Source organism: Parastagonospora nodorum (genome assembly GCF_000146915.1).
Source record: "Parastagonospora nodorum SN15 chromosome Unknown scaffold_21, whole genome shotgun sequence".
Lineage (NCBI taxonomy): Eukaryota > Fungi > Ascomycota > Dothideomycetes > Pleosporales > Phaeosphaeriaceae > Parastagonospora > Parastagonospora nodorum.
The window spans coordinates 246,639-272,775 of NW_001884569.1; the positions used below are offsets into that span (position 1 = coordinate 246,639).

The following is a 26,137-nucleotide window of genomic DNA, read 5'->3' on the forward strand; positions in this document are numbered from 1 at the left end:
GCACATTCACTGTTCTTCTACGCGCATGCAATATGGTATCCGCGCGTTATGCTGACATGGCAAAAGTACCCCGAACAACGCCGCCATCATATGCAAGCTCCCTTGTATGTGATCATAAACTCCGTCATGTCCCGCCTCGCGTCGATGTAGAAGCTCAAACATCATCATCATCCGTCACTGGTCAGCATCGCTCATGCTTACTTGGAACCAAATTCTGCCACACGGTTCAACCTCCGCCTCATCTCCTCTCTTGCTGTTGGCGCCCGCTCGTTCGCTCCTGATGCTTGTGAAGTTGAAGAGGTCTGGTTCAGCTCACCTATGGGTGGCACACCATTAAGCCCGGCTCCCGCAGCCAAGAATGGTGAGGGCGGTAAATCCGCGAGGCTTCCGTTGCGTTTGACACCTTCCATGAGAGCTGGATCGACTGGCATATCGAACTCGTTGTGTTGTGGATATGCCGGGAAGGTGTTTTGCGATGCTTCAAGCTGGAGCTGCCCGTTGGGAGAGTCTTGTGTTGGCGGGCTTTGGCGTAAATGTGCATATACATCGACGGGCGGGGTTGAGGTCTGTGGAGACTGTCCATTGGTAGGCTGACTATAGCGGGCTTGATTTTGGTTCTGGTTCTGGTTCTGTCGCATGGCCGACAAGCCCTTGTTCATCTCGCTGCACTCAGGACAATTTCGGATGACTTGGCTAACGGTCTCCTTGATGCGGACCCAGTGGTAAAGCTCAGCAATAGCAGCTGTAGTTTTATTGATGCCACCATGCGACTTATGGTGGAGATCTCGCGCAATTTCATACTGTTTCTGAGGATCCGCGATGACCTCCTTGCCTTTCAACCAGAGCTTCTCTGGCTCGTCATCTTTGCCAGGCGTAAGCTTGTAGTGTGTGGCGGCGCTGCGAAGACGACTTTTCTCCGCTCTGTCGGCGCCGTTTGGGTATTTGCCGTTCTTGAGGTAGAAGCGAATCTTGTCGAAACGTTCTTCGGACACAAAGTCGTCTTCCTGACCAAGATCGCGGCCATAGATGATGGCATCAACCAGCTCTCCTGGGTATGACTTGAGGTTACCACAGCCCTTGACACGCCCGATACGCTTGAAGCCGAGGGCGTCCCATATCCGACATGACGCTACGTTGGTTTCGTATACCAGGTTGAAGACGGAGTATGTGTAGCCCTGACCAAGTTAGTGTATGTCAGCCTACACTCGCACAGCACATACCAGCTTCGGTGCCCAATCCAGGTATGTCTCTCCCATCAGGCGCCCAACACCTCTATTGCGGGACGCATCTGTGACCAGAAATCCGCCATTGCAGACGTGACTGGACCGACCTGGGTAGTTTGGCTTGATGTAGAAGCTGCCTAGGCATTCCCTTTCCCAATCGCAGCCTCTTTGCGCCATGTCATGTAGTTCTCTGCCATCCTGTATTTCGCCTAGGAGCATGATCGCTCCGAACACTCCGAACCAGTACGGGCCGAAGTTCTCGAGGGGCAGCGGCTCGACCATGGGGTATGTGTCGCCCTTCTCAATCTCGCGGCCCAACTGATCGCATAGGTATGCCAGTAGTGTGAGCGGTACCTGCACTGGCGCAGAGAATGGTATGATGGTTGCAGTGGTGACTCGGTCGCGAAGAGTGACTTGGATGGGCGCAATGCCCACAGGCAATGGGCCGCCAGGCGGAGGATACGGTACCTCGCCCGAGGTCCTGTAAATGACAGGCGCACTCGGATCATCCAGCATTGCTGGCATGGCGGGCAGCTAGGTGGCGCACTTGTAAGTGGTCGCTATACATGTGTTAGTTGAGAGTAGAGGGGGAGATTAAGTGTGGTCGACGATTTGCAAGCTATGCAGCGCAGACACATGATGACTGCGAATATGCGATAGCTGCGCCATTACAACCGAGTGATATGCTTGTCACTGCTTCAAGCCTGCGAAGGATGAGAGTTGTAGGACGTACCAATGCAGAGAGGCCGAGTTGGTATCAGGAATCCGCCTGGTGTGCTCTCGCCGTACCGCCCTTGTTTCGGACCACACTAACGTCTCGAACAGCGCACCAATCAGAAAAGTGCGTGGCAAAATGTGACCGCACGCTGGGACATTTGTACAGATTATCTGCACTGCGATTGTGAATGCAATGTTGTAGACGATAGTGTAGCAGCATCGAGTAACTTCATTACTTGATCAAAGCCAAACGTGCCAAGAAGCTAGGCCAGGGCCGCAAGTCATCGCACACGTTCCGCGGTGGTCCTTCTTCGACGACGTAACCAACATAATCGCACAAATACTCTAATCGATGTCCCTACAGCGGAGGTACTACTCGCTCAAGCCATGTGCACAAGTCTCTCAGCTCTGCGCCACTGAGCACATGGCCCAACCCCTCATATTCTTTGAGAGTCACACGCTCTTCCGGCACCCCAAGCTCAAACAGCTTCTCATAGCACAGCCGATGGTACCGTTTTGGCACCAATCTATCGCCAGTACCTCTTGCTAGAAACACTTCAACCTCATCCTTGATCTCCTTTGGAAGCCCGGCTTCCTCCCTCAAAGTAGGTATCCGATCTGGTAACGGCAAATAGCCGGACAATCCGACAAGGCCAGCGAGCTTGCTAGCGTACTTCGATGTGAGTCCTCCGAGTAAGGACATGGCATGCCCTTGAGAGAATCCGCCCAGTACTATCCTCTTTTCCGGGATACCTTGCTTGACCAAGTCGTCGATCAATGATGTTAGGTATTTGACGGTAGCCAACATACCCTCTTCATCTTCATCATCTTCCAACTCAGGCCGCGAGGGTGGGTACGGAGACAGCGACGTCGGCATATACCATGCAGTAGTAGCCAAGTCGTTGTTCTCCAACGCGTTTGGAAGAACCCAGGTCATGTATGGAAGCTTGCCGGCATTTTGGAACTGGCGTGCAACATCTAAGTTGGAGTCAATATCATGTCCCTCGAGAGATAAAAGAGACATACTTTCGACGCCTTCAGCTTCGTCGCCAAGACCATGCACGAAGACAAAAGCGGCAGCTTTAGAAGGGTCGACCGGAGACATGGGCTCGATGATGATTGGCGGCTTCCTTTCCATTGCTACTTCAGTATATGGGCCTGCAATATCTTGCTGTGTTGTCTAGCGACCCTCTATGATGATGGATATACGAATTCTGCGCCAGCTGGTAGAAAGAGACCGTGGAACCGATTGAATGCTGAGGTTAGTAATTAAACGCTATGCCGAAGGATACAATGGCCTCCCAAATATCCATCCCTACATCATGCTAGCTTGAAAGACAAGACGTGCCTTCATGTACCCCGCATATGACATCCTGTCGTCCGCGTTCGATGCTAACGCGTCTCCACGTGACTACTAGCTTCATCAAGCTCACTTCCGAGCCTTCCCCGCAACTTCATCTTTCTACACTTCACTATGCCACACGTCGAGGTGCTCCCAAATTCGTCGGCCTCAGTAGCGCCGGGATGGACCTACGTTGTCGACACCGGCTACGACCCGTCGAAAGTCGCGATCAATCCCAAGAATAAAAAGCGCGCCGCAGCACAACCTGGTGGGCAGCGCGGCGAGAATGAGCTTTCGGCGCGACAGCAGACGGCGATTGCTAGGAGGATAGCCGAGCTAGAGAGGGACAACGATCCGAAGCAGAACATTTCCATACCGGGAAAGCCATGTATGCACGTCAATCGGGAAGTTGGGCAACCGCTAATGCTCATTTACAGCTATACCGAAGACTCAAAACACGCGACGCATAATACAATACCAGCGCCAAATCAAGCACTGGCTCGACGATGAAGAGGCCCAGCTCGCGCAGCACCAACAAGCGCCCGTACCGCGTGGCGCAACGACTGCTTCACGAAGCAACGCGCAGTCTCACCGCCGCCAAAGCACACTTGCATCCGTCCCGCCTACACCAACAGAAGCCACGCCCGGCCCATCGGTTCCACGGACGTCGTCATTGATGAGCGTAGATAACGGCAACGACGATGCGCTACTCTCGATCGATCACTCGATGCCTCCGCCGCTGAACCCCGCCGAGCTTGACGCACTTCTTGCTGCTCCACCGCTGTCATACGCTGCGAGCCATGCTGCGCCGCCACCTGCTGGGGGGCCGCCGCAGAGGCAGTTTTGTGACAATTGTGGTTACTGGGGGACGATAAAGTGTCGGAAGTGCGGGGCCAGAGTATGTGGTCTGGAGTGTAAAGATGCGCACGAAGCTACGAGGTGCTTGAAGTGGGCATGAAAAAAATGGCGAGATTGCGGATTCGCAGCACAAGGCGTTAAGAAAGAGGCTTGCACGATACCCATTATACATCCGTTTTTATGACCAGACGACTACAGCACACAAAACCTTTGCTTAGTATTCAAATTTCTCCCAGACAAGCTTCTCGCTCAAGTCCCACAGCCTCTCCCACAGCCTCTCCCCCTCCACAGTCCCCTGCAAATCCTCACTAACATTCTCATTCTCCAAATACGCCCCATTGCACCCCTCGATCCTCCCACCAAACCATACCTAAATAGGTAACCCATTGTAAAGTGCCCAGAGGTGAGCATCGACTGTGTCCGTCTTTGACTCCGCGATGAGGAGACAAGCGACGTCATATACACATCGTTGGCACCGGCATTAGCAATGGTTTGTGGTCGGTGAACTGCCTACCTAGAGAATCTTCACTCGAGAAGTGTAGATTCTTAAGCCTTGAAGCTAATCGTGCGATACTATACTACTTCAAATTAGCATTTTAAAATGCACTAAAGAACGTTTAGCTGTTTTACCGTCTTGGGCTTTACGGTTTATTAGGCCAATACTACGGCTTACCCATCCTCCATTCATAACTATAATGAGCCCAGTGCATGATTTACTACTGGTTTGTTTGCGGGTTGTAAGCCAAAGGGCACTCAGGTAGGCAGTCTAGGAATCTTGGAGGTTCAGCCTTACTCCGCCTCACTCTATCCGACGCTCCCACTCCTTCTTATCGTTACTTCATACCATATTTTCTTACTCACAATCATTTTCCGTCGCCAGAACTTTTCGTCGCATAGCGCTCGTCATGGCCGACTTTGGCTGGTCTGCCAGTTGCATCCTCGAAGCGATCAAGCTGAGTAACAAGATCCGCAAGGCTTTACAGGATGCAGGTGGCGCCCGAGAACAGTATACTGAGGCAGCATCGTTTCTCACACAGTTCGAGTGTGTTTTCAAGGAGCTGGAAATACACATCAATGACGGCCGCAATACGGAATACCGAGAAGCGATCGAACAGCAACTCAAACTTATGGAGCCTCCCTGGACACGATTGCAGGTGATCCTAGGAAAATACGAAAATAGCCTGGGTGACAAGTCGACTAAGTCAAAACTGAAAATGGTGCCACGAAAGGTGCAATGGGCCCTGAAAGAATTGAATGAAGCTGTTAGGAAAGGCAGAGACCAAGTGCGGGGGCCGTTGCATGGTGTGAGCCTCCTTCTACAAATGCAGTCGATGTTAGTTGGATGAGTAAAAAGGGAAAACTCAGCTAATAATCTCAGGATCACAATACGTGACATCGATGAGAAGTGCCAAAGGATCATCGATGACCTGGAGACTGCTGATTTTGCACGTGCCCTCCAACAGGACTTTGCGCAACTACATCTACACACGGAGGAAGGAACAAGAAACCAAACCGACATCCAGAAGGACCTCGCGCAACTGCGGCAAACACTCCATCAGCAACATGCGGTCATATTGGCTGCACTTCCTGTGAAAACCGAAGCAGCCAGTATCTCTCATGTCAACGCGGATATTGAGACTTATCAAACGAGCGAGCTTACGGCCTCCGTTGCTAGGTGCTTAGACAACTATGAGGATCAAGGAAACGCGATAGTTACCGTTTATGCTGAACTTCAGAATCAACAGGCTAGTCTCGAAAAAGTGCAGAAAGCACTACAGAGTCTTGTGAGACACACGGAACAACCCACAAACGAGGAATATAGCCGACTGTCGACTGCAACGGGGTGGTACGAGATTGGAGACGCTATTTCGACGATTCGAGTCGCGGCATTCACTGCATCGATGTTCGCACTTGGATACCACTCAAGGACTGCAATCTCTGCTTTCAACTCTTCGGCTCAACGAATCGAGCAAGGAACTATACAGCCTGAGGTGAAAGGTCGAGGAAGGAAGTCAGATGAGTTGTGGACTGCGGAATTTGCAAGGCAAAATGACGCTTCACAACCATCTGCAGTCGAGGTCCCCTATTCACGGATCGCTAAGACTTACAGTACGGTCGATTGTACGGAGAGCACTGTCAACACCACTGAAAAAGTATCAAAAGCTTCCAAGATACTTGAAGCAAGAAGGACGCGTAAAGAATTCTCGGATTCTCTACCATCTAGCTATGGGCTTTGGCATTGCAAAGAATGTGGGGAAGATAATGCAGTGTGGCATAGTGAACAATGTCCAGTGTGTGGGTTCGTACTATGAAAAGTCATAGGATGCTTCAGGTAAACTAAACACAATTATATCTATTGCAATCGTATCCAACTCACTCACACATGATTCATGCCTTATATCTCGGCTTCAACCGAACATCCAACTTCCCCACATTCGTCGTAAAGCAATCCCTACTCTTCTCCAAGATCTCCTTTCCATCCTCTCCCTCCGCAAACTCCACCTCAAACAACTTGATCAAATTCGCCGTCACGCTGCGCAACTCCATCATGGCAAGTTTCTGGCCGACGCAGTTGTAAATGCCTGTGCTGAAGGGCATGAATGCGCGTTTCTCGATGACGGCTTCGGGCTGCTCGTCTGTCCAGCGCTCGGGTAGGAAGGTTAGGGGTTGCGCGAAGTATCGCGGGTCCCGCTGGATGCAGTGGATGGGCATCCAGATGATGATGTTGCCGGGGATATAGGTACCGTTGGGGAGGGTTATGCCTTCGGGTGGGGTTTCGCGTTGGACGCCGGAGGGTACCTACGTGGTGTTAGTGATGTGGAGTTGAAGTAGTTGGGTTACGATGTGAGACTCACGGCTGGATGTAGGCGGAGAGCTTCGTTGATGACGCCGTCGAGGAAAGCGCAGTTAGCTACGTCTTCAACTTCGAGAAAGGATTTGGAGGGTGTGATGGCATCGATTTCCTTGCGGAGCTTGGCTTGAATCTCGGGTTGTTTGCAGAGCTCGCAGGCGATCCATGCAAGTGTTGCCGCGGTCGTGTCACTTTTTGTAGCGGTTAGTAAGTGAGGTAAAAGCGCATCAATATTGGAGAACGCACCTTCCAGCTACTACCAGCAAGCGCGAATCCGCGTTCAGTTCTGGTGACACTCTCGTGGCGTTTGGGTCAAGGAGCCAAGTGAAGACGTCGTTCTCCTTGGGCGTGATCTTGCGAATAGTCAGCCCACTTCATCGTTAGCAACGACGAGATACTCACCTTTGCCCTCTCTTCCATAACTTTAGATGTCCAGTCAATATGATCAATTAGTGCCTTCGCCCCGGCTGCAGTGCGTGTAGCCAGATTCAGACCCCAGTTTAGGTGTCCGAAGATGCTGAGCGGCGACATGCTTTCGTGAAGGAGCTTGATCATTTCATCTTCTTCGCCCTTTTCAACCATGCCGAAGCTGCGACTGAAGCCAACATCGCCCATTACATCGAAGCTGTAAAAATTTGCCCAGTTCGTAAAGCGAACTGAAGGACTTTTGGCCTGCTCTTTCAGCTGTGACATCAGGGCTAGCGCATGCCTGTTCAGACGGGGCTCGTATTCGCGAAGTGCTTTGGCGTTGAATGCGTGGTCCCAAGCCTTGCGTCTACGCTTATGCTCGTCCTTATTGCGTGTGGTTTGTGTAGATGTGCCGCCAATATGTGAAGAGCCCTATGAAACAAGGCACGAGATTAGTAAATGTCTCATGAGCTGCCGTAGTAATACTTACAGAGTACCATGGGCCTTTGCGGCACCTCGACATTGGGCCGTGGATGAGTGGAATAGCATCTGTGCAGTACACAGTTACTTCGCGTGGGCCAGTCCGAATCACGTCAGTCTTGTATGTCTTGTGTAGCTCTTCACTCTTCTTATAGTATTGGTAGTCTGGGAGCACGCCCGCGAAAACGCTGTAAAACTTGGAAATGCGCGCGAAGAACGGACCCGGAATCTACAAAAAAGGTCAGTGAGAGGACTACTAAGCAGGCTTGGGGCACCAATACGAACGTTTCGAAGACGGTGGAAGAACGCTCGGTGAATAAAGATGCTCGCCATCAAGACCCCGAAGTACACAGCTGCAAAAGCCGCACTGATCTTTGCAGCAGCAATAATACCGTGTAATCGGGGATCGTAAGCATACTGAGAAACTGCCAACCCAGTGAAGCCGACTGTCCAGATACCTAAGAATACGTGAAAGGAATTGTCCCATTCGCCATTGTGAAGTACATAGTGCGTCGCGAGCGCGAGCAAAGCAGCGGCTGGCTTGCTTCGTGCAAGCTGAGCCATGTGGGCATAATTCGCCATCTTCCGAAGTGTTGTGATTTTCTTCTTTGCGAGTGAAGAAGGGTCGGTAGTTTGGTTGGTCTTCAGACCCACTTTCGATAATCGCGAAGCGCCAATCTTCTTATACACACGTTCCAGAATCGCCCAGGGACCGGTCGCTGTCTTCAACTGCGCTAATTGCAGCAATACGAGGAAAGACTCCTTTCTTGATCTTCGTGATATGTGATGAGTTTCCTTTTAAAGATGAAGCAATCGATGGACGACCATTGATATGCACAATCTCCACCTGCCAATTCCGTTCTACCCCCTATCACGCTCTAGATGAGTGACTATGCTTATTCAAGACAATCTATGAGGTTGCCTCAGCTAAATTGTTAGTGCTGAAAAGACCATGGCCTAAAAATTAGAAAAAGTTCATACATACGGAATAGGCTGCTACGTTTTGGTTGAGACGTCGCCAAGAGGTTGATGAATGTTAATCTTGGGTTGTCGTTTATGTGAAGCCAGTGCAAGAGGGAGGTGCCGAAGAAGTCCTTCATAGGACTAGAAGTACTAGCGTTCGGTTATATGATAGTCATCTCCTGGCGCATAGCCTAGTAACTGTACCACGTTCCTTCATGGGCAATAGCTTCAAGGCCAGCCGTGAGATGAGGGGTATACCCGAGGTGTACAACAGCAAAAGAAGGACCGTAGAAGCTGCGATACGGAGCACTCGATCCGATCTAAATAATTGGCGTTGATACACTCCACTGCACTAATTCGCATACTAATTTTGGCATGGCAGGCGGGGTTTCATGCCCACCGGTACTGTTGATGATATTTTGAAGACCGGATGGCTCGGGATAGTTAGAAGATACCGAATCCATTGAACATGGGAGGTGTGATGTAAATTGCCGTACACATGTCTTCCGATGCGTGATATAGGCGTGTGATGGCCGGGTACTCAACGCGTATACTTCCGGAAAGTGTCAAGGACGTTATCCGATGGCTTCACATCGTGTTCTGATCCTTAGTGCTTTGACCATCGAATATAATGCGGGGTAGCCGTGAGTGTAAGAAACGATGAATTCCAGTCGGAGTCTGTCCGGTTTCCGTTGGATTGCTCATTTCAAGACAATGAGTGACAGGAGACCTGAACTGAGGCTATCTTGGAGAGAGTGCTTGCGCGTATGCAGGTATAAAGAGCGATAAAATCTGGCTTGCTTTCTCGGAATTCGTGGTTAAAGGTACCTGATTCGTGGCACATGATCTTTCCCGCTGTGTGACGAAACTTTTGACCCGGCCACGGGTGCTTCAGAGTGCGTAACATCTGTCGCTCCAAATGCTGTGCAACAGTCACGCGAGCTAGGTACACCTCAGTGTGCAACGACAAACACACGCATCTGCGAATATGTCGAGCATCCACTGCAGATGACGCGGTAGCTCAGTAGCTTGGGACATTTCGTTCTTTCCACACTCTTCTTGTGGTACATATCGAATCTCTTCACCCTCCAGTACAACATGTTCCCACTTAGATGGGTCCTGTGACACGAAGGAAGTGCCCTGTTCGGATTTGTGAAACGAGGTGATTCTTATCGGAGGATGAGCCCGCTGAGCTAGACCTTCAGACACGCTGTCCTCGTGCATCCTTGCTAAGGAGTGTCGTTGTATCTTCTGTGCCATATAAGCCATTCGCCGAACATGCGCTTGACCAAAGATCCAGTGTATCTCGACAGATTCAAGCCCTTCAAGCTTGAGTAAAGGTTCTAGCCAAAGTGTCTCGAGCGCCGCGCTGTTTAGGTTCTCGTTCTCCCAGGTGACGGTTTCTTGTAGACTGGTCGCATCCTGTGAGCCTCGGCTACCACAAGTCTCCACGGACAAGTACAATTTTCGAAGTTGGATCCTCGACGTAGAGAGTAATGTGCAAAGCTCCGTGAAATAGTGGTATGCATATTGCAGTACAAGAGAATCCGTAGAGCGACGTATTATCGGGTAGTGCGCCTGCGCGGTTCCCCGCATGTTGCTGTCTTCCATGAGCGCCAGTTCGATGGATCTCACCATTCGAAGCGACGCCGCGGGCCTATCACACAGGAATGCAAACGCAGTCGGGAGGCGTAAATCTTGTGTAAAGCTGAAGGTGTTGTTGCTATAGAAAATCTTGCTGGCTTCGGTGTACACTTGCTTGCTCACCTGCAGAAGGCAGAGGTTAAGACCGTCCAAAGAAGCAAGTTCCGGTTCTTTGCTGATCTGGTAAGTCATATGGACAGTTTCTGGCGCAGTGTGGTCATTGTCTGGATACCCCAGGTCCATGTCGAACGCCGGGATTTGCCAAAGTCGACGCTGAGCTCGTGGGGCTCTTAATGGCGGAATCGTGCAGTATTCGGGGTCTTCTTCGGAGCCCTGTGGAAAACGCGTGTTTGTTATTGCGCATTCAACGGGGATTACATCGCGCACGAGTATAAGCTCGTAAATACAGTCGCGTAGCTCGCGAGGTAGGTCGAGAAACCTGGTAAACCTTTCCGGGCTGTGTTCAGCCATTTTTTGGATTAGCAGTGTGAAGATACGAAGGTAACTCGGTGACGGCCGATGACGATCAGCAAAGGAAGCGCTTGCACGAAGAAGAGATGGAACAGCTCTTGAGGTTATGGCAGCCCAACTAGCGCCCTCTACCCCTCGCACCTCGCACCTTCCCTTGCATTGTACAGATTTAGGGTTCACACATGATAAGAATTAGCAAGCACCAGGATCGGCAAAAGCCCTATTCGCCTTTACCCAACGAGAAGATTTCAGCTGCAGTCTAGATGTAATCAAAAACTTTTGCAAAACTAGACAAGATATCTTATAGTAGTGAATACAGCCAGGCTTATTTATAAACGTACAGGCGCGCTCCTGAAGACATTTAGATATTTTCGCGCATATGCGGAGCAGACACGACTTTTGCCGCTACCTGGTGGCAGCGAATATAGGCATGTCCAATGAGGATTACTGGGACTCATTGAATTTGCTGCCTTGTTCGTCCAATGAGCAATGATGCAACTCTCAGCCTTGTGCCTGTCGTTTGCATGCTCCTCATCCAGCGATTACATGGTGGCCGAGTGCCATTCCAACATACATTGTCCAATGGCAGGCATGTCCTGGGCAGCATCGCATAATGTCTTTGTTGGACATGGGCAAGCTCGAGCTGTGTCGGGCGCTCAGCTGCGGTAGATGTTGGAACCACTGGTCGCGCCGGATGCGACCTTTTTTGTCTATGGGAGTGTTCCTCGTAGGTTGTGTTCTATAGCATGCACTAGTCATCGCGATCTTCCTCAATTCCTTCGTCGCAGCTGTTCCGTCGCCTAGTTCATGGGCGATATCCTTCGGCTCGTCAGTGACCCAGCTCTCTCAAACTATGATGCGTATAGCCAGCACTTCTGATTCAGAGTAAAAACCCGTTCTGGAATAAACGTCGCGTACATGAAATGTTCACACGCGGCTGAGACGTGGTCTTCAACCAAAATGTCCGGGACCTTCAGGAAATCCATCCGGTCGCTGAGGCGCATTGATGATTCTCCAGAACGCATACGTGATGCTGATAAAGACAAAGACGGCCAGCGCCTGTCCTATCCATTCTGGCAGAGACCTGTCCAGATCTTCCAGGTCGCTGCTAGCTATCGAGGATTGGTCTGGGAAGGTGGTACCGTACCCGGGAGGCGCGCCTGCGAGGAGAGGTACAGATGATGAGTTGGTAGCATCGTCGTATGAGGGAGGGGGGTAGTCTGGCCGGTGGGGAGTTATGAATGTCATGGTTATGGTCGTGGTGATGGTGGGCTTCTATTGCGGGAGGAGCTTGAGCTTCGACCTGTGGACTGTTAGCTTCCTGCACGTGACGCAGTTCCGCGCGGTCGTACTGTCGCATGGTCGTGCATAGCTTCGAAGATAGTGAAGACGTTGACGTGAAGGTGAAAGTGAAGCTCGCGTGGTCGTGATTCCCACATGATGACGACGCGGGTCGCGCTTGGGCCGCGCGACCCTTGTTTTACCGTCGCATCGCATTCGTGTTCCTTTGCTGAGCCAAGTGTATACATGTCTCTACCACGCGCAGGCAGCAGGAAGTAATGCGACGACCGTTTCCCTGAACAGAATGTCCACTACGCTTCCACCCATATTCGGACATTTCATAGCCTGCAAAATACAGCATGTCGGCTGATCCCACTGCTAACCTGCAGCTCTTCTCTCCGCCAGCATCTGGTCGCTCGAGTCCAGCACCGCGAGCTTCACGCAATGCTGCTGAGGAACGTAAGCTCACTATAGACCATATGAAAGGGACAATCGTAGCTGATCAAGCCCAATAGCCCTCTACAAAAAAGACAAAAACTTCCGGCGCTATGCTGCTGGTGTCGAGCGCGCGCTTGCCCTCTGGGACACTGCCCAGCAGGAGTGGGCCGACTACATATCGTTCCTGGGAAGGCTGTTGAAGGTCAGGAGATCATGTGATAATCCCTCTCTATTCCGCTGCTCATCATGTTCTCTACCAGGCCCTCCAAGCGCATCCCGCCGAAATCCCAGTGATCCCACATAGCGAAACAGTCGCATTGCGATTAGCGCAGTGCTTGAATCCAGCGTTGCCTTCGGGCGTCCACCAAAAAGCTCTCGATGTGTATGCCTACATATTCGCGACCATTGGAGTATGCCCTTGTCCCACCACGTAGCTCCCACATGTTGACTGGTCCAGAAAGATGCCCTCGCTCGCGACCTCAGCATCTACTTCCCAGGCCTCGCCTCTGTGCCATCCTTCGCCTCGCTCTCCGTTCGACCGCTATTTCTGTCGGTGTTCGAAACCCACATCCTGAAGCTAGATGCTCCAGCACTTCGACCCGCACTGAAGGCTATAATCCTGTCCCTATTGCCGGGCTTGGAGGATGAGACGAGCGAGGATTTTGAGCGCATGTTCTCTGCACTGGACAAGCTGCGCACAGCAATTGAAGGCCCTGCAGAAGAAGTCAAAGGCAGCGGCTCGTCGCACTTTTGGCAATGCTTCTTCCTAGCAGCCATCACCAATGCTTCACGGAGACAAGGAGCGCTTGCCTTCCTTATTCGGCGTTTGCCCAAGTTTGGCATTCCTGCACGCCGCTCTTCGAACCAGTCCGAGCCGTCCACGCCTTCGGGTAGTCTGTCCGCGGAAGCAGAAGCTGCCATCTCTCCAGAACCAGGCCTCTTGATCCGGTGTTTCGAATCTGGTCTTTCAGATCCACAACTCCTCATACAGCGTGGCTTTCTCGACCTGCTGGTCAGTCATCTCCCTCTTGACTCCCCGGTCTTGCAAGAGCGTGTAGGAAAAGGAGATCTTGAGAGGTTGGTGACGGCCGCTGCTGGTGTTGTGTCAAGAAGGGACATGAGCCTCAATCGCAGGCTGTGGGCATGGTTCCTTGGCCCAGAGCCAACAGTATCTGAAGGAAGTGAATATGTTACCACACCCACTCAAGATAAGCACCATGATGCACCGGATCCTGCAGCACAACACGCGGCCTTCTTCTCGCGCTATGGCCTTGAGGCGCTGACTAGCAGCGTTTTGAAGATGATCAAGCGCCCAAGCAAATCTCCTGCGGAACGAGCACGACCTTTCCGTGTATGCCTTTCTCTCATGGATCGCTGGGAAGTGGGCGGCCTTATCGTGCCAGATATCTTCTTGCCGGCGCTGCAAAGCGTGCAGTCATACTGTGAAAGTGCATCAAAAGAGCAAGCTGATGAGGTTGTGAGAAGCGCTAGTGCGTTCTTCGATGGCGTTGATAGCGGTCTGATTTGGGGTAAGTTGATCTACATGGTCACTTCGGCCCTGGACACGAAGAACACGAGCCGTGAAGAGGCGCTTAGCCGGGCAAGGTTGGCCAGATTCGTCATGGCACGGTTCAACCTCAAAGAAGAGGACATGCTCCTTCATCACATGCCTCTGATGATATTGTCAACGCTTGCCTCACTTAACGAAGCATGCGGGGATACTAGCAAACCCTCACCCGCCCTGGAAGTCGTCGAGATTGCATACGAGATCGCAGAGTCACTTGTGCACATTGTTCCAAATCGAACATTGCGGAGCGATCATGCCACTGATCAGCAACTGACACAGACGACTGCTGTACCTAGAGCCAAGGTATTTCAACACCTCAGGAATTTCTACGAAGAATCACAGGGCAGCCTCGACGCGACTGATCCGCCTTTTACAGCGATCGAACTGGGCCAGCATATCCTGCGGGAGGCTACACGCATGTTTGTACTGTGCGCCCAGTCTCAGCCTCCAGCCTCTTCGCTAGAGGTCTCTGCAAAGGTGCTCGCCATTGTCATCTCCAAGGCGCAGTATCTGAGAGCTTTAGACGAGCATCATCTTGTTGATGTGTTCCAAGGCATTCTAGCGTGGCAGGCTGAAGAAGGACTGGGACTGACGTTCTGCCATCTTAGTGCACTTACTACCGTGCTCACTGCCCTACAGACATCGCAGTCTTCGATACCGTACATTCCCGCTCCTCAGACCTCGGAAGTCGTTTATCCTCTTGTTACCGGACTTTGGCAGTATTTGTCTCCAACAAGGCCCAAGTACCATGTTGAAGCCACACGATGCTTACTTCAACTGCACACAATCTCGCCAGCTAGCCGCATGGTGGAAGCCTGCCTAGCATCTACTATCGAAGCGCAGCTCTCGCAAAGGTCTTCCAGCCCTCGAGTCAACGATTGTAGTCGGCACTTTGCCACACTTTGGACACACATCTTGTACGAATTCAACGTACAAACAGAGAAACGTGGCAGCATAGCTCGTCGACCAAGTGGTCAGAATGTTGTAGCTACAGCCATTGCATCTGGAGATTACCATGCTATTCTGACAAGGCCGCTTCTTCTCCTTTTGGACAGCCTAGAAGAAGAGGGCACCGAGTCATCGGTATTCATGAGGGCTTGGCTACAGGATCTACCAAGTCTAATACGAGTCTTCGATATCCTGATCCTCCATATACAGTCGTTACAATCGATGGCGACGACTGAAGGCCTGGCTCCCAACAATGTCCCGGCCAGAACACGCAGTCAACCAAAAGGGGATGACAGCAAGGTTTGCCTATATTATCTCCGGCACATCCACAACATCTTGAAAAGGCCATCTCACTTCACATGGGTGACAGTAGCCGAGTCGCCGGCAGCATGGACTGACGACTCGTCGTCCCGTATGTCGCTCCAAGAGTGGATAGTGCGCTTGTGTCTCCAGACTATGGCATACTCTAGTGGTGGCAATAATTCTGTTGATGATTCTCACATACCCGAATTACATCGACTTTCAGTATCCGTCATATTGCAGATATATCAGAGCCCTTTCGCTGCGCCTTTACGGGAGCTTGAGCTTGAGGTATACCTGATGGCACGACTAAGAACTGCCGAACCTCCCTTACAAAGTCTCTTACTGAAAACAACACTGTCTGCGCTCAAGCTGCGTCTCACTCGCCCACCACCGGAGCAGTCGACGGAGTTGAAAGTACCGCCACAGCCGTCACATCGATCGCGGCTGTCTCTAGCGCTGAGCAGAGACTCGGAAGATCATCAGCCTGCGCCCATCGCTCCGCCTCCTCAACTAGTCGACTGTCTAAAAGGAGGGTTCTCTTCACCCACGAGCCGCTTGGTGTTGGATGATTGGGTACAATTTCTCATCGAGGTGCTGCCGCTGTTTGCCGATACAATATTTCAAAACCTACTGCCTCTGGTGGATTGCTTCTGTAAGGAGATCAACATGTGCTTCGAACAACTGAAGACTACGTTCGTTTCACGCAATGGGGCACAAGAAGCGTCCCCAGAGTCTACAATGATTTCACTCATCAACGGCCTGGAGCAGATTTTGGCTAAAGCGCATGATCAGCTGACAACTCAGGAGACCAAGGTCTCCGCTAACAAGTCACCAGAACAGCCGCAGGGATTCTTCAGCAATGTGGTCTCCGGGGTCTTTACCTCGGAGCAGGCACAAACACGAATCCCAACGGCCAACAGCAGACTTACTGTTCTTCTTTGTTTTCAAGATACCGTTCGGATATGCTTCGCAATATGGTCATGGGGTGGTTATGGAGACAAGCACATCCAGCAAGATGTCTCGTCGGCAGCCTCCTTTGGCTTCACCTCGCTTCGCATGCGCAACCGGGCCCGTCGCATCTTGGAACATTTATTTGCCGCTGAAGCGCTCGAATGTTTAGAAACTTTGGCAGTCATCTGGGCCGGTTCCACGACGGATGATGATCAAGGAGCAGCAGTGATGGGTCTCCTCAATGTCCTTAATGGATCCAAACCCAAGCACACCATACCCGCCATCTTCAATGCGGTTTATAGCCGCACGGATCCTACAGCGTTAGATGCGAATCGAACGTCGACGCTAACCTCAAACCTATCCGATTCCGAGCTGGTCGTGTTTCTGGTCGAATACACCAAGTCTTTAGAGGACGATGCCATGGATGAGATTTGGCAGGACTGCACGTTGTTTCTTCGCGACGTTCTCGCAAACCCCTTGCCGCACAGACAAATATTACCGATGCTGCTTGAATTCACTGCAGTCATCGGGCAGAAGGTCGACAACACGAATTTCGGAGAGCAAAGGAAACTGAGGAGGGAGTTATCGGTAAGTCTCTAACCATATCAGATGGCAACAAATTGACCTTTGTATAGGATCTCTTCACGAGAGTGTTGACAGCGATCTTCACAACACGTTCTATGGGCTACGTGCAGAACACAGACCATGATCTGGTAGAAGAAAAGTCTTCTGCAATCACCAACGGTGTTCGTGCTCAGCAACGAGCATCAGACGTTGTCTCAATTCTCACGTCCATCGTTCCCAAGCTCCCTCTGATCCTTGTTGAGAACGATCGCGTTACCAAGGTTGTATCAGATATGTCCACATCCATAATCGGTCCTAGCTTCCGAGCCAAAAACTTCCCCGAGCATGTATCTAAGGGCCACTTAGACCTTCTGCAGAGTCTTACAAAGGTATCGCAAGGGAACAAGTTACTCAAGAAGGACATTTTCGACGCATTCAACGACCCCAGATTCTTCAACGCGCCGCTGCCAATCCTGCGAGAGTCATGGCTTCCCGTTCTGGCACAGTGGACACAGTCTGACAAAGAGCGTGTACCAGAGTTGCTGGGCAGGATATCTGCGCCTACGACTGCAGGTATCATGTTCGGTGTCGGTGCGGCGTCAGCGCGTCAGGAAGCAGACCGCAAAACTCAATTGAACCTGCGACGTATTGCACTCCTGGTTCTTGCAAGCCCAGAAGACGCATTTACTCCAAACATTCCTCAGATTCTCGAAAAAGTCGTTGAGCTTCTCACAGCCACACATGCAACATCGCCCTCATCAGCCACACGCGCAGATGTGCTGGTTCTACTGCGTGCCATTATCCTCAGGACATCACATGTGCATCTCGCATCTCTCTGGCCCATTATCAACGGCGAACTTACAGCTTCACTTTCTTCGTTGCTGCCAGACGCCAACAACAAAGTTCACTATAACAACGCTGGCATCATACAAGCCTGTAAACTCCTCGATGAACTTGTGGTCCTCGATCCCGATGATTTCCAACTGTCCGAATGGCTCTTCATATGCGACACCATTGACGCAGTCTACAAACCTGCCACACCACCCACCATGCTCGCCTTGACCGATGAAGTCAATGAGGTTTTATCACAATCTACGTCTGGGTCTACTTCTATTCCGCCACATGTCGAATCCAATGAGCCGAAACGTGCGCTCTTCTTGGATCCGTTAATAGAGGCACTGGAAAAGGAAGAAGATGCTGCAGTGCTAGATATGGCCAGAAGCGAGTTAGTGAACAGAGTAGTGAGGCCGTTTTTGGGCAATCTGGCAATGAGTGCATTTGAAGCAAGGTATGGTGGCGGGGAAGCGGACTGGGACGGGGTTTGGGATAGTGTGGTTCGAGATGCTGGGTCATAGTCGCAGCACACGAATATTATGAAGTTCACCTTTCAGGCACGTGGTGTCCTGCTAACGCTATGACAATCGCATCTACTTACACCGCCTCCCAACACCGAAGAGCGCGTTATGACGCTCATCTAACGCAAGCCATTAAGAAGGGTCTCTTGCAACGCCCGTGTCACGACTCTAACCTCACAGATGTCGCCACTATTCAACATGTGAATCCGACATTTGCATCTTCTCGGCGTCAATAAGCTCGTATCAGCTGTTCGGTGTTTCTAGCGCATCTTGTGGGCGAGATCAATCGACTCTGCTCTAGTGCCTACCCATTCCATGGTACTGAGCATCAAACGAAGTCGTCACCGGCCCCGCACCAATTACGAGAATACGAACAACACTGATGAAGAAGTCATTGGCTGAACGGCTCGTCACGCTCTTTTGTGCATCGGTACATCTGGTTCCCACTTAGCAGTTCGCGACCTTCCGTTGGTCGTGCACGCATCGTCTATTCCACACGAACACTCGAATCGCCATGCAATCACATGGAAAATATGAAGGGTTCGCGAGAATTTCTCGATGTACTGCGATCCATCGAGGCTTGAGTCACGTGAAGTTGCGCCAGTTTCGCCGCGTTCCGCCAGTTGAAAGTTACATTATGAATCCACACGACGGAAAGATGTCCTGCGAATACACGACCTCCTTTAAGATGCCCCGAAGATCATGCACTGCAACATGTTCCATTCAATCTTGCCATTCTCGGGTTGCGCAACGCGGACCGGACGAGGTGCAGCTGTCGGGATGCCCTTTGACGTCAAGACCAATTATTTTAGGCGAGGCGTCGGGAAATCTGGAGGATTGTAAATGGTGTATATCTGTACCCATTAACGTATGTCTAATAATGATGTTGCGCTTCGTGGACATACACTACACTTCACCGTCTGACTTGGCGACTTCCACACCGCTACATCGTCGAAGTCACAAGCCACTGGCTAGAATCTCAAATTCTACACCGACAAATTTCACCGGCGCATACTGACTTTATGATACTATGAGGCGGTCTGTTTCAAGAAATTCGCCCGATTGTGCTAAGTGCGCACGAGACGTCTCTGCCCACGTCACGAGGCCGATTGACAACTCAACACCATATGACCAAGCCACGCCCCCACCGCCTCCGCCAAACAACATCCGCACACAAACCCCACGATCCTCAGGCGGTGTCAAAGGACTGCCAGCTACTGACGTTCCCCGCCAAACTGCTGCCTGCCCACACACCCCGCGTCCAGCAGACCACCTTGTTGCACGAGATGACTTGCACTACGACAATAGGAAGCCTGGACCCTCTTCAGGCAAAGAGGCAACACTCGCTCCATCTTCACAAAATACGCAAGATTCACTGAAGCAGAATACATCCGTACCTGTCACAAAGCCCTTAAGTTTATTTGACACCACGAAATCCGATCATCTCCAGGACATCGTACCAGAAAGACCTACTACGCCCAGATACAACAAGCCACAGCCTGCGCGGTATCGAGGTGTGGACAATATGCCGGCAATCACAATGACGGCGCCGCGGCTGCCTATGTTCCCCAAAGCCGCACCTAAGCCGCGACCTGCGAAGCTGGATTTGGCGCCACTTGTAGTAGAGTCGGTGGAGAACCCAAACATTCCAAGACGTCAACTATCATGGTCAGCTAGGGTGCGCAAACGTCGAAACTCGATTTTTGACGACACTTTCAACTTCTGGGCCCCATCCCGACGGAAACGCGCACACAGCCCTCCAGTCAGTCCAAGGACATCAATAGCACTTTCCGACTCCGGCTCGCCCACACCAACACCTGATGAGCCTTACAACAAGAGGCAGCGTGTTGAAACCTCTGAATCCAAGGCTGCGACATCGCCCAAGCACAACTCAGCTAGCTCCGACCGTCGTTTTGCATCCGCCGGCCTTGAAGAAGACATCGCCCGTATCTCTCTCGATGCGACAAGCTCCGAAGCACATCCTGGCTCTCCCGTCGACTTCAGCACCACATCATACTTCACCACTCAGCCAGAGCGCGGCCGCAGCACAAGCCAACACCCATATCCCAGCTACTTAGAGCACTCCCGCGAGCATTCACCTTCTCTCGACCCCAACGCCAGCCTGATCTTCGCCGTCCCCATCGACCAGTACCGCCATGATGCACGCGAACTCGAAGAGGAGCTAGCCCAAGGCCCTCGCATGTTGGGCCTAGGACATCCCCTTCCAATCCGCTCTCGCAGCAACTCGACCAGCCATCGCCTCTCCACGGACTCGACAAGTAGTGAGGGCCTACCATCCCGCTCGCACAGCACCACGTCAAGCCAACGCCCTTCCATAGAAACAATATCGAGTATAGGCTCGAGTACGTTAGTTAACAGCAGCACCCGCGGCTCTGATTCACACGCAGACCGCTTCCTCAATCACGTGCGTGCAAGCCAAGAAGCGCGGCGACGACGCAGCACGGAAGATCGAAGGCGCATCTTCGTCAAGAATGATGAAAACGACAATTGGCTTCTCGGCGACGAGCCTTTATAACTAAAAGTGACCTATGCGTGCTTCCTCGTCGTCTGCACGTGGTATGCGGTGGGCTACATTGGGGTGTTTGTCATTGCGGATGTGGTTGTTTTGTGGAATTGTTGGGCTTGGAGGAGGGAACTGAGGGAAGACAACGAGCGCTTCCAGAGGGAGAGTGGAGCGTACATCGGGGTGAGGGGTTGGGGTTGGAGATACATTATTCTATGGCTGGTGGAGTGGTGGATTGGGGGAAGGTTGGAGGGTTTGGGACACCCGGTTCCTTTTATGTGACGGGTGGCGAGTCGGCCTCTGGATAAGGGCCGGCGATGGGGTGGTGGCTTTGCCTTTGGTTATCGGCAAGCCCCGCATTATGTTCTTGTGTATCTTTCAAGCTTGATAGGATTGCTGGCTTTCGGATGAAGGTTGATGACGACGAGACGGGGAATGACGGCTTCGCCTTTGGTTATTGGCAAGCCTCATATTATGTTCATGTCCATGGAATGACTTACGATAGTATCAGATTTAATGACAACAACTTCTATGCCTTACCGCTACATCTGCTTTGTCCATGCTGAAGACCACTAGATGAACGAGAAGTCTTTGAATATCGTCGTCGAGACCATCGAATTTATCGAATGAACGCTCTTGCAATAAGTAAGAATCTTTTCGGCAAGATCAATAGTTCATTTGCCAGATTACCTTCAGATAATCTTCTCACCCGCTTTTCAATGCGTATAAATCCATTTCGCCAGTGCTGCAGCTGTGTAAATCTCGAAGCTTTCCTGGCGCCTGCGATCGAACATAATGAGGGAGTACAACCGATGACAACAAAAATAACGTATATGGAATTACTTTAAGCTGCAGCTTCTCAGTTCCCTCGCATTCAACCTGCAGTCTTATCCGCTCATACGCGCTCCAAGGGTGTAACAAGCCCAACTCTCAACCACACCTTCCCCACCGTCCTTTCCCCAACCATCCCATCACCAAATCTTCCCATCCCGTCATCAGATATCATCCCCACTCCCTCCACCACGCTAACCCACTCTCGTAACCCCTCCCCACCCCTGAACTAACTCAGGTCCCTCCCAGTACAGCACCTATCACGAGTCATTCCATTTCATCGGCTACAAGCGCGCGAACGGGCCGATTGCTCTATGCCGAACACCAACCTTCTTTTCCCACATCGCCGACTTCCCTCTCATGAAGCAACGGCGACGTGCCGCTCCACGGCATCAGTGCCGGACTTTGGGCAAACGGCAGAATCGCCGGGGGGGGGGGGGGCAGTTTTGCTAGGATGCCTGGTCTTGCGCATGGCTTGCCCGCTTTTGGAAAGTTTTACTAGCGTGATTTAACTTTGGGAGAGCGGAAGTGAAATCATCATTTCATTACTCATCACATGTTTATGTTTCATATGGATGGTATAGCAAAGATTTATTTCCCTTGAACGGGCACGCATGTTGCCAGTTCCTGCAGGTGTTGCTGGCGAGGCTGATTTCGCTTAACCTTGCACTTGCTTTTCCCGGCTTATTAATAGCATGAAAGGATTCGCGCTAGGAATTTCTTCCGAAGATGGGGGTTGGGGCTGAGGGCGAGCCTGTTTTTTTGGGCTTGGGTCGTGGTTATGTCATGTTATGTGCGGTGAGGTACTGTGCAGTGCAGGAATGTCAGCTGTGCGGTGTTAGTTAGGGCTGACAGGAACAAGTGCCAGAATGAATGAATGGCGTCGGAGTCAGTAGTCGGTCGGAGTTGTACACCTTTAGCAAACTCCGATTATGGATGGCAACGGGAACTATACTCGAGCAAATGTCACTCGCACAGACAAAGGTTCTAGTTCTTGTGTCCTTGTTCGTCCCACATGTAAATCCCTACTCATTCCAGTCACCCGTCCCTCCACTTCCCTCAACGCCGATCGACCCATTGCGTGCAGCGGCCGCATAGCAACCATCCGTGTACAGACCACCAATTGAGAAGATGAGCCCGCACGGACGCGAAACTCAAACCCCGTCTCAACGCGCGCAGCGACAGACACCGCCTTAGTGGTTCTGACACAGCTCGATCCGCCGCCAGCGCCATCAACGATCTACACTCGCCACAAACCTTCGCTGTGGCCGTGGATCGACATTTTTGCATGCCCTGGGCGTTAGATTCGGTGTGCGCGAGCGTAGGAACTTTTGTCAGGGCTAATGTAAGGGCACGGCGTTGATCGCCGCTGACGGCATGGACTCCGAGCTGAGGGTTGTGCGTGCGACGACGAGATCTGACAACGAGCTCCGCGTCGCATGCGGTATGGGGAGGGAAAGAGTCGCGCGGTTGAGTGCATCAGGCTATGGGAAGCCACGGCGCTTGCGGTGTTCGATGCGAACTCTATTGTAGCCACGATCACATGGTGTGTGCTGTGCGGCGTGCCTTCACGTTCTTCACATGAAGCTTCACATGAAGATTATGGTATAGGACCCCAATAACCCCATCGATCCTGCGCCTCGTCCTCGGTGCGGCAACGTGGTTGCGCGTGATCCTCGTGAGTGCCCATGGGCCATATGGGGATGTAGCAGATCTGCTCGTCTGGACATGTGCCGCAATCTTTCCAAGTGGTCCATTGTAGATAGTCGTAGAGATTGTCGATAATTTCGATGGCATGAGCTGGATCGTGAGATGTATTCGAAGTACCTTCTTGGTCAGAACAGACAGCTGATAGAGCCTCGAAGAGAGTGCTGCATATGTGATCTGTAATCTCATGGATCGTTCTGTGTGCAAGACTAGTTGCAGTCTGCACTAGAATAACTTGTGCAACGCAGCGTCTCACTTCTGATGTCGAGTTCCTCTCCGTGTAGTCAATAAATGGCGACATCAAAAGCTCTAGAAACTCTGCCAATGCTTTCTCGTCAAGCCGAATCTGCTTGTCAGTGTGGAGGTAATGCAGTGGCTTGCTGTAGCGCGCCACCACCATATCTGCAACGGCTTGCCAGTTACGTGTTATCCGGTCATCATCTCGTAAGATCATGCTTGTGAGATCACTTCTGACACGCAGGAGATCTGATACCTCAACATTCTGTAGACGCGGCATGTCGTAGTCGGAATGCACGTCATTATCGAAGAGATCATCAATGTCCGGATACGCGAACACACTGATGAAGCTATCGTAGTTCAACGTGACCCTATCTCCTCCGATACCATGGTACCGGCTCGTGATAGCTTCGAGGTAGGACCATCCGCCGAGGAAGCCCTGTTGGCCGCGGTGCGATGTGACGGCCATCACATCTGCCAATTTGAGATGCTTCTCGAATTCGCAAAGTATGATCTCGAAGCCGCCTTCCATACGTAATATGCCATCAATCTTGCCGTCCCAGATGGACGTTGTGAGATTGCACATGCCATACGCACGTGCAAGCTCGCCCTTCATGTGACCAGGACTTGACGTTAAGTTGAGAAGAAGCATGTCCTGCGTGTCTAGCGTTCCGTTGGATGTTTTCGCCGCGGAGAGACCATCAACGTAAAGGAGACGGAGATCATGTTTGGGCGTGTAGGTGTGCAGATAGCCTGCATTTGGGTTTGGCTTTGAATCGCCTGATGTAAGAACCTGCTGTCGTTCATGGCTTGTCCTCATGTCAAACCGACCAGTCATCCGGTCACCACGTACGTGTGGCCATTCACATGATTGCCTTTCGCGATGGCGAGTTCGATAATCATCATCTGGCGGAGGAGGTCTCATCCATGGTTGAGCAAATATGCGCGCATGCTCGGGTTCGAATGCAAGCCACTCCATTCCTTGTATGGCCTCTGGTTCCCATGTTCCATGATAGAGCTGAGTATTGGCTGGCACTGTGGCTAAGAAAAACGACATGCCGTTATGATTCAATGATCCGCCCCATTGCCGCATTGATGAATGTATTGCATTGAAGACGTGGTTTGCATGATGGACCTCCAGTGGTTTCGCATCAGCGAAATGTGATAGGGTAAGACTAAGGAAAGAGGCATATTGGGCGAAGTAGTCGCGATGCATACTGCAGAATAAATCGGCTCAAGCTCGATGTAGAGATATTGGTTCACGCATGAGATGAAGATTTGCTCGACTGAGAGTCCGATTCACCAATTCCCCAGGAAAACGCAAAGTCGTACCACGCATGCGTACGCGTTCAAGAAGTTCTCCGGTCAGCAATGACGTGGCCTTGAGGTTTGCGCAGGATTCAAGCCACTTCGGCAGGGTGAATTCAGCTGATTAGATTGCAAGGAGTTATTGGCTGTACCTGGAATGCATTCTTTCAGTGCTTCAGCTGCAATACACGCCAGCAGCAACCCTAAGTCAACCTCATGTCTCGAGATTAAATATAAACTTGTGCTTCTAAGCGGTGGTGCATCGCTTCGCTGTTTTCAGAATTCGGCCCGAAAACGATACTAAGACTTACGCCCGGCTGCAAGCGTCCGTGAGGAAGCCATTCAGGGATGGTTATGAAGCGCCCGCGATAACTTGGGCTGTTAAAGGTCTGTTGTGTCTTATGTCACAGTGCGCGCGATGCGCGGTGCGGGAGATGTGCTGGAGCTTTGATGCACAGTGGCTGACATGATTTGAATTTGCACCTTCCTCTTCTTGTCGAGGAGCCGGCTCAACCTGCATGCACCCGGTGTGTAAAATGTGGTAAGCATATCTGCAGCCAGCTAAGCGAGTGCGAAAAGGTACAAGGGCGTCGACGCTCAGGTACTGTGCGACCCTGGATCACTCTTCCGGTGGGTGCACGTTTTACGCCCGGCCTGCCCATTGTATGCCAGGATGCGCTACCCCGGCCATATGGACTGCTGTGGTCTAGGTATGCAGATTATACCTATCCCGACAATTTGTTCCAGGTGTCGTCGGGTCGGATGCTTTCCCTAGAGGAAGAAGATGAAGGAGTGGACCGCGCTATCGCGGAGCGGACAGTTGGGTTCCGCTGTGCAATTGACTCGTGGAAATTGAGAGTCTACACTACAGCCAAATCTAGCAATCCAAGTGACAGCAGCACGGGAAGCATCATTGTTGTGGAGTCCAGTCCTCGTCCGTAGTGTGAGTGTTTTTGCGCTGTTACTAGAGCTAGCTGTCAAAATCAAACGTTCGCCGCCCGGTTGTTCGGTCGGAGTAGGTTACTGGAAAGGTCGGCGACCGTAGCGTACGTCACTGGCAGCCACCTGGGATCATGCATCTCTGAGACGCAACATTCAATGTCGCCGTCCACGGGGCCAAGAACTCAGGAGCGGGTCCATCGTGAGTTCATCGCGAAAGAATCGGA

At 51.6% G+C, this 26,137-nt stretch overlaps 12 protein-coding genes across 12 annotated transcripts; 5 read left to right on the forward strand and 7 right to left on the reverse strand.

Annotated features, from left to right (window-relative positions):
- Nucleotides 1–174: 174 nt before the first annotated feature.
- Nucleotides 175–1,748, reverse strand: SNOG_12048 (hypothetical protein; the record flags this gene model as incomplete). The annotated part of the gene is made up of 3 exons (XM_001802229.1): nt 175–302; nt 332–1,175; nt 1,221–1,748. The coding sequence occupies 3 exons, from the start codon at nt 1,746–1,748 to the stop codon at nt 175–177; spliced, it is 1,500 nt and encodes a 499-aa protein (XP_001802281.1).
- A 550-nt stretch (nt 1,749–2,298) lies between these two features.
- SNOG_12049 (hypothetical protein) lies at nt 2,299–3,078 on the reverse strand (the record flags this gene model as incomplete). Its single annotated transcript, XM_001802230.1, has 2 exons — nt 2,299–2,918; nt 2,967–3,078. The coding sequence occupies 2 exons, from the start codon at nt 3,076–3,078 to the stop codon at nt 2,299–2,301; spliced, it is 732 nt and encodes a 243-aa protein (XP_001802282.1).
- A 336-nt stretch (nt 3,079–3,414) lies between these two features.
- SNOG_12050 (hypothetical protein) lies at nt 3,415–4,240 on the forward strand (the record flags this gene model as incomplete). Its single annotated transcript, XM_001802231.1, has 2 exons — nt 3,415–3,670; nt 3,720–4,240. The coding sequence occupies 2 exons, from the start codon at nt 3,415–3,417 to the stop codon at nt 4,238–4,240; spliced, it is 777 nt and encodes a 258-aa protein (XP_001802283.1).
- Nucleotides 4,241–5,045: 805 nt separating this feature from the next.
- On the forward strand, nt 5,046–6,462 carry SNOG_12051 (hypothetical protein; the record flags this gene model as incomplete). The annotated part of the gene is made up of 3 exons (XM_001802232.1): nt 5,046–5,473; nt 5,519–6,293; nt 6,433–6,462. The coding sequence occupies 3 exons, from the start codon at nt 5,046–5,048 to the stop codon at nt 6,460–6,462; spliced, it is 1,233 nt and encodes a 410-aa protein (XP_001802284.1).
- A 66-nt stretch (nt 6,463–6,528) lies between these two features.
- On the reverse strand, nt 6,529–8,443 carry SNOG_12052 (hypothetical protein; the record flags this gene model as incomplete). The annotated part of the gene is given in 6 exon segments (XM_001802233.1): nt 6,529–6,939; nt 6,996–7,182; nt 7,238–7,363; nt 7,383–7,831; nt 7,890–8,108; nt 8,165–8,443. 6 exon segments carry the CDS (start codon nt 8,441–8,443, stop codon nt 6,529–6,531), a joined length of 1,671 nt encoding a protein of 556 aa, XP_001802285.1.
- Nucleotides 8,444–9,733: 1,290 nt separating this feature from the next.
- SNOG_12053 (hypothetical protein) lies at nt 9,734–10,957 on the reverse strand (the record flags this gene model as incomplete). Its single annotated transcript, XM_001802234.1, has 2 exons — nt 9,734–9,764; nt 9,819–10,957. The coding sequence occupies 2 exons, from the start codon at nt 10,955–10,957 to the stop codon at nt 9,734–9,736; spliced, it is 1,170 nt and encodes a 389-aa protein (XP_001802286.1).
- Nucleotides 10,958–11,570: 613 nt separating this feature from the next.
- On the forward strand, nt 11,571–11,846 carry SNOG_12054 (hypothetical protein; the record flags this gene model as incomplete). The annotated part of the gene is made up of 2 exons (XM_001802235.1): nt 11,571–11,622; nt 11,713–11,846. The coding sequence occupies 2 exons, from the start codon at nt 11,571–11,573 to the stop codon at nt 11,844–11,846; spliced, it is 186 nt and encodes a 61-aa protein (XP_001802287.1).
- A 62-nt stretch (nt 11,847–11,908) lies between these two features.
- On the reverse strand, nt 11,909–12,396 carry SNOG_12055 (hypothetical protein; the record flags this gene model as incomplete). Its single annotated transcript, XM_001802236.1, has 2 exons — nt 11,909–12,232; nt 12,310–12,396. 2 exons carry the CDS (start codon nt 12,394–12,396, stop codon nt 11,909–11,911), a joined length of 411 nt encoding a protein of 136 aa, XP_001802288.1.
- Nucleotides 12,397–12,597: 201 nt separating this feature from the next.
- SNOG_12056 (hypothetical protein) lies at nt 12,598–18,364 on the forward strand (the record flags this gene model as incomplete). The annotated part of the gene is made up of 5 exons (XM_001802237.1): nt 12,598–12,697; nt 12,754–12,878; nt 13,009–13,086; nt 13,134–17,033; nt 17,081–18,364. 5 exons carry the CDS (start codon nt 12,598–12,600, stop codon nt 18,362–18,364), a joined length of 5,487 nt encoding a protein of 1,828 aa, XP_001802289.1.
- A 1,030-nt stretch (nt 18,365–19,394) lies between these two features.
- On the forward strand, nt 19,395–20,442 carry SNOG_12057 (hypothetical protein; the record flags this gene model as incomplete). Its single annotated transcript, XM_001802238.1, has 2 exons — nt 19,395–20,042; nt 20,149–20,442. 2 exons carry the CDS (start codon nt 19,395–19,397, stop codon nt 20,440–20,442), a joined length of 942 nt encoding a protein of 313 aa, XP_001802290.1.
- A 720-nt stretch (nt 20,443–21,162) lies between these two features.
- SNOG_12058 (hypothetical protein) lies at nt 21,163–21,449 on the reverse strand (the record flags this gene model as incomplete). The annotated part of the gene is made up of 2 exons (XM_001802239.1): nt 21,163–21,336; nt 21,429–21,449. 2 exons carry the CDS (start codon nt 21,447–21,449, stop codon nt 21,163–21,165), a joined length of 195 nt encoding a protein of 64 aa, XP_001802291.1.
- Nucleotides 21,450–23,319: 1,870 nt separating this feature from the next.
- SNOG_12059 (hypothetical protein) lies at nt 23,320–24,279 on the reverse strand (the record flags this gene model as incomplete). The annotated part of the gene is made up of 1 exon (XM_001802240.1): nt 23,320–24,279. One exon carries the CDS (start codon nt 24,277–24,279, stop codon nt 23,320–23,322), a length of 960 nt encoding a protein of 319 aa, XP_001802292.1.
- Between the last annotated feature and the right edge of the window lie 1,858 nt (nt 24,280–26,137).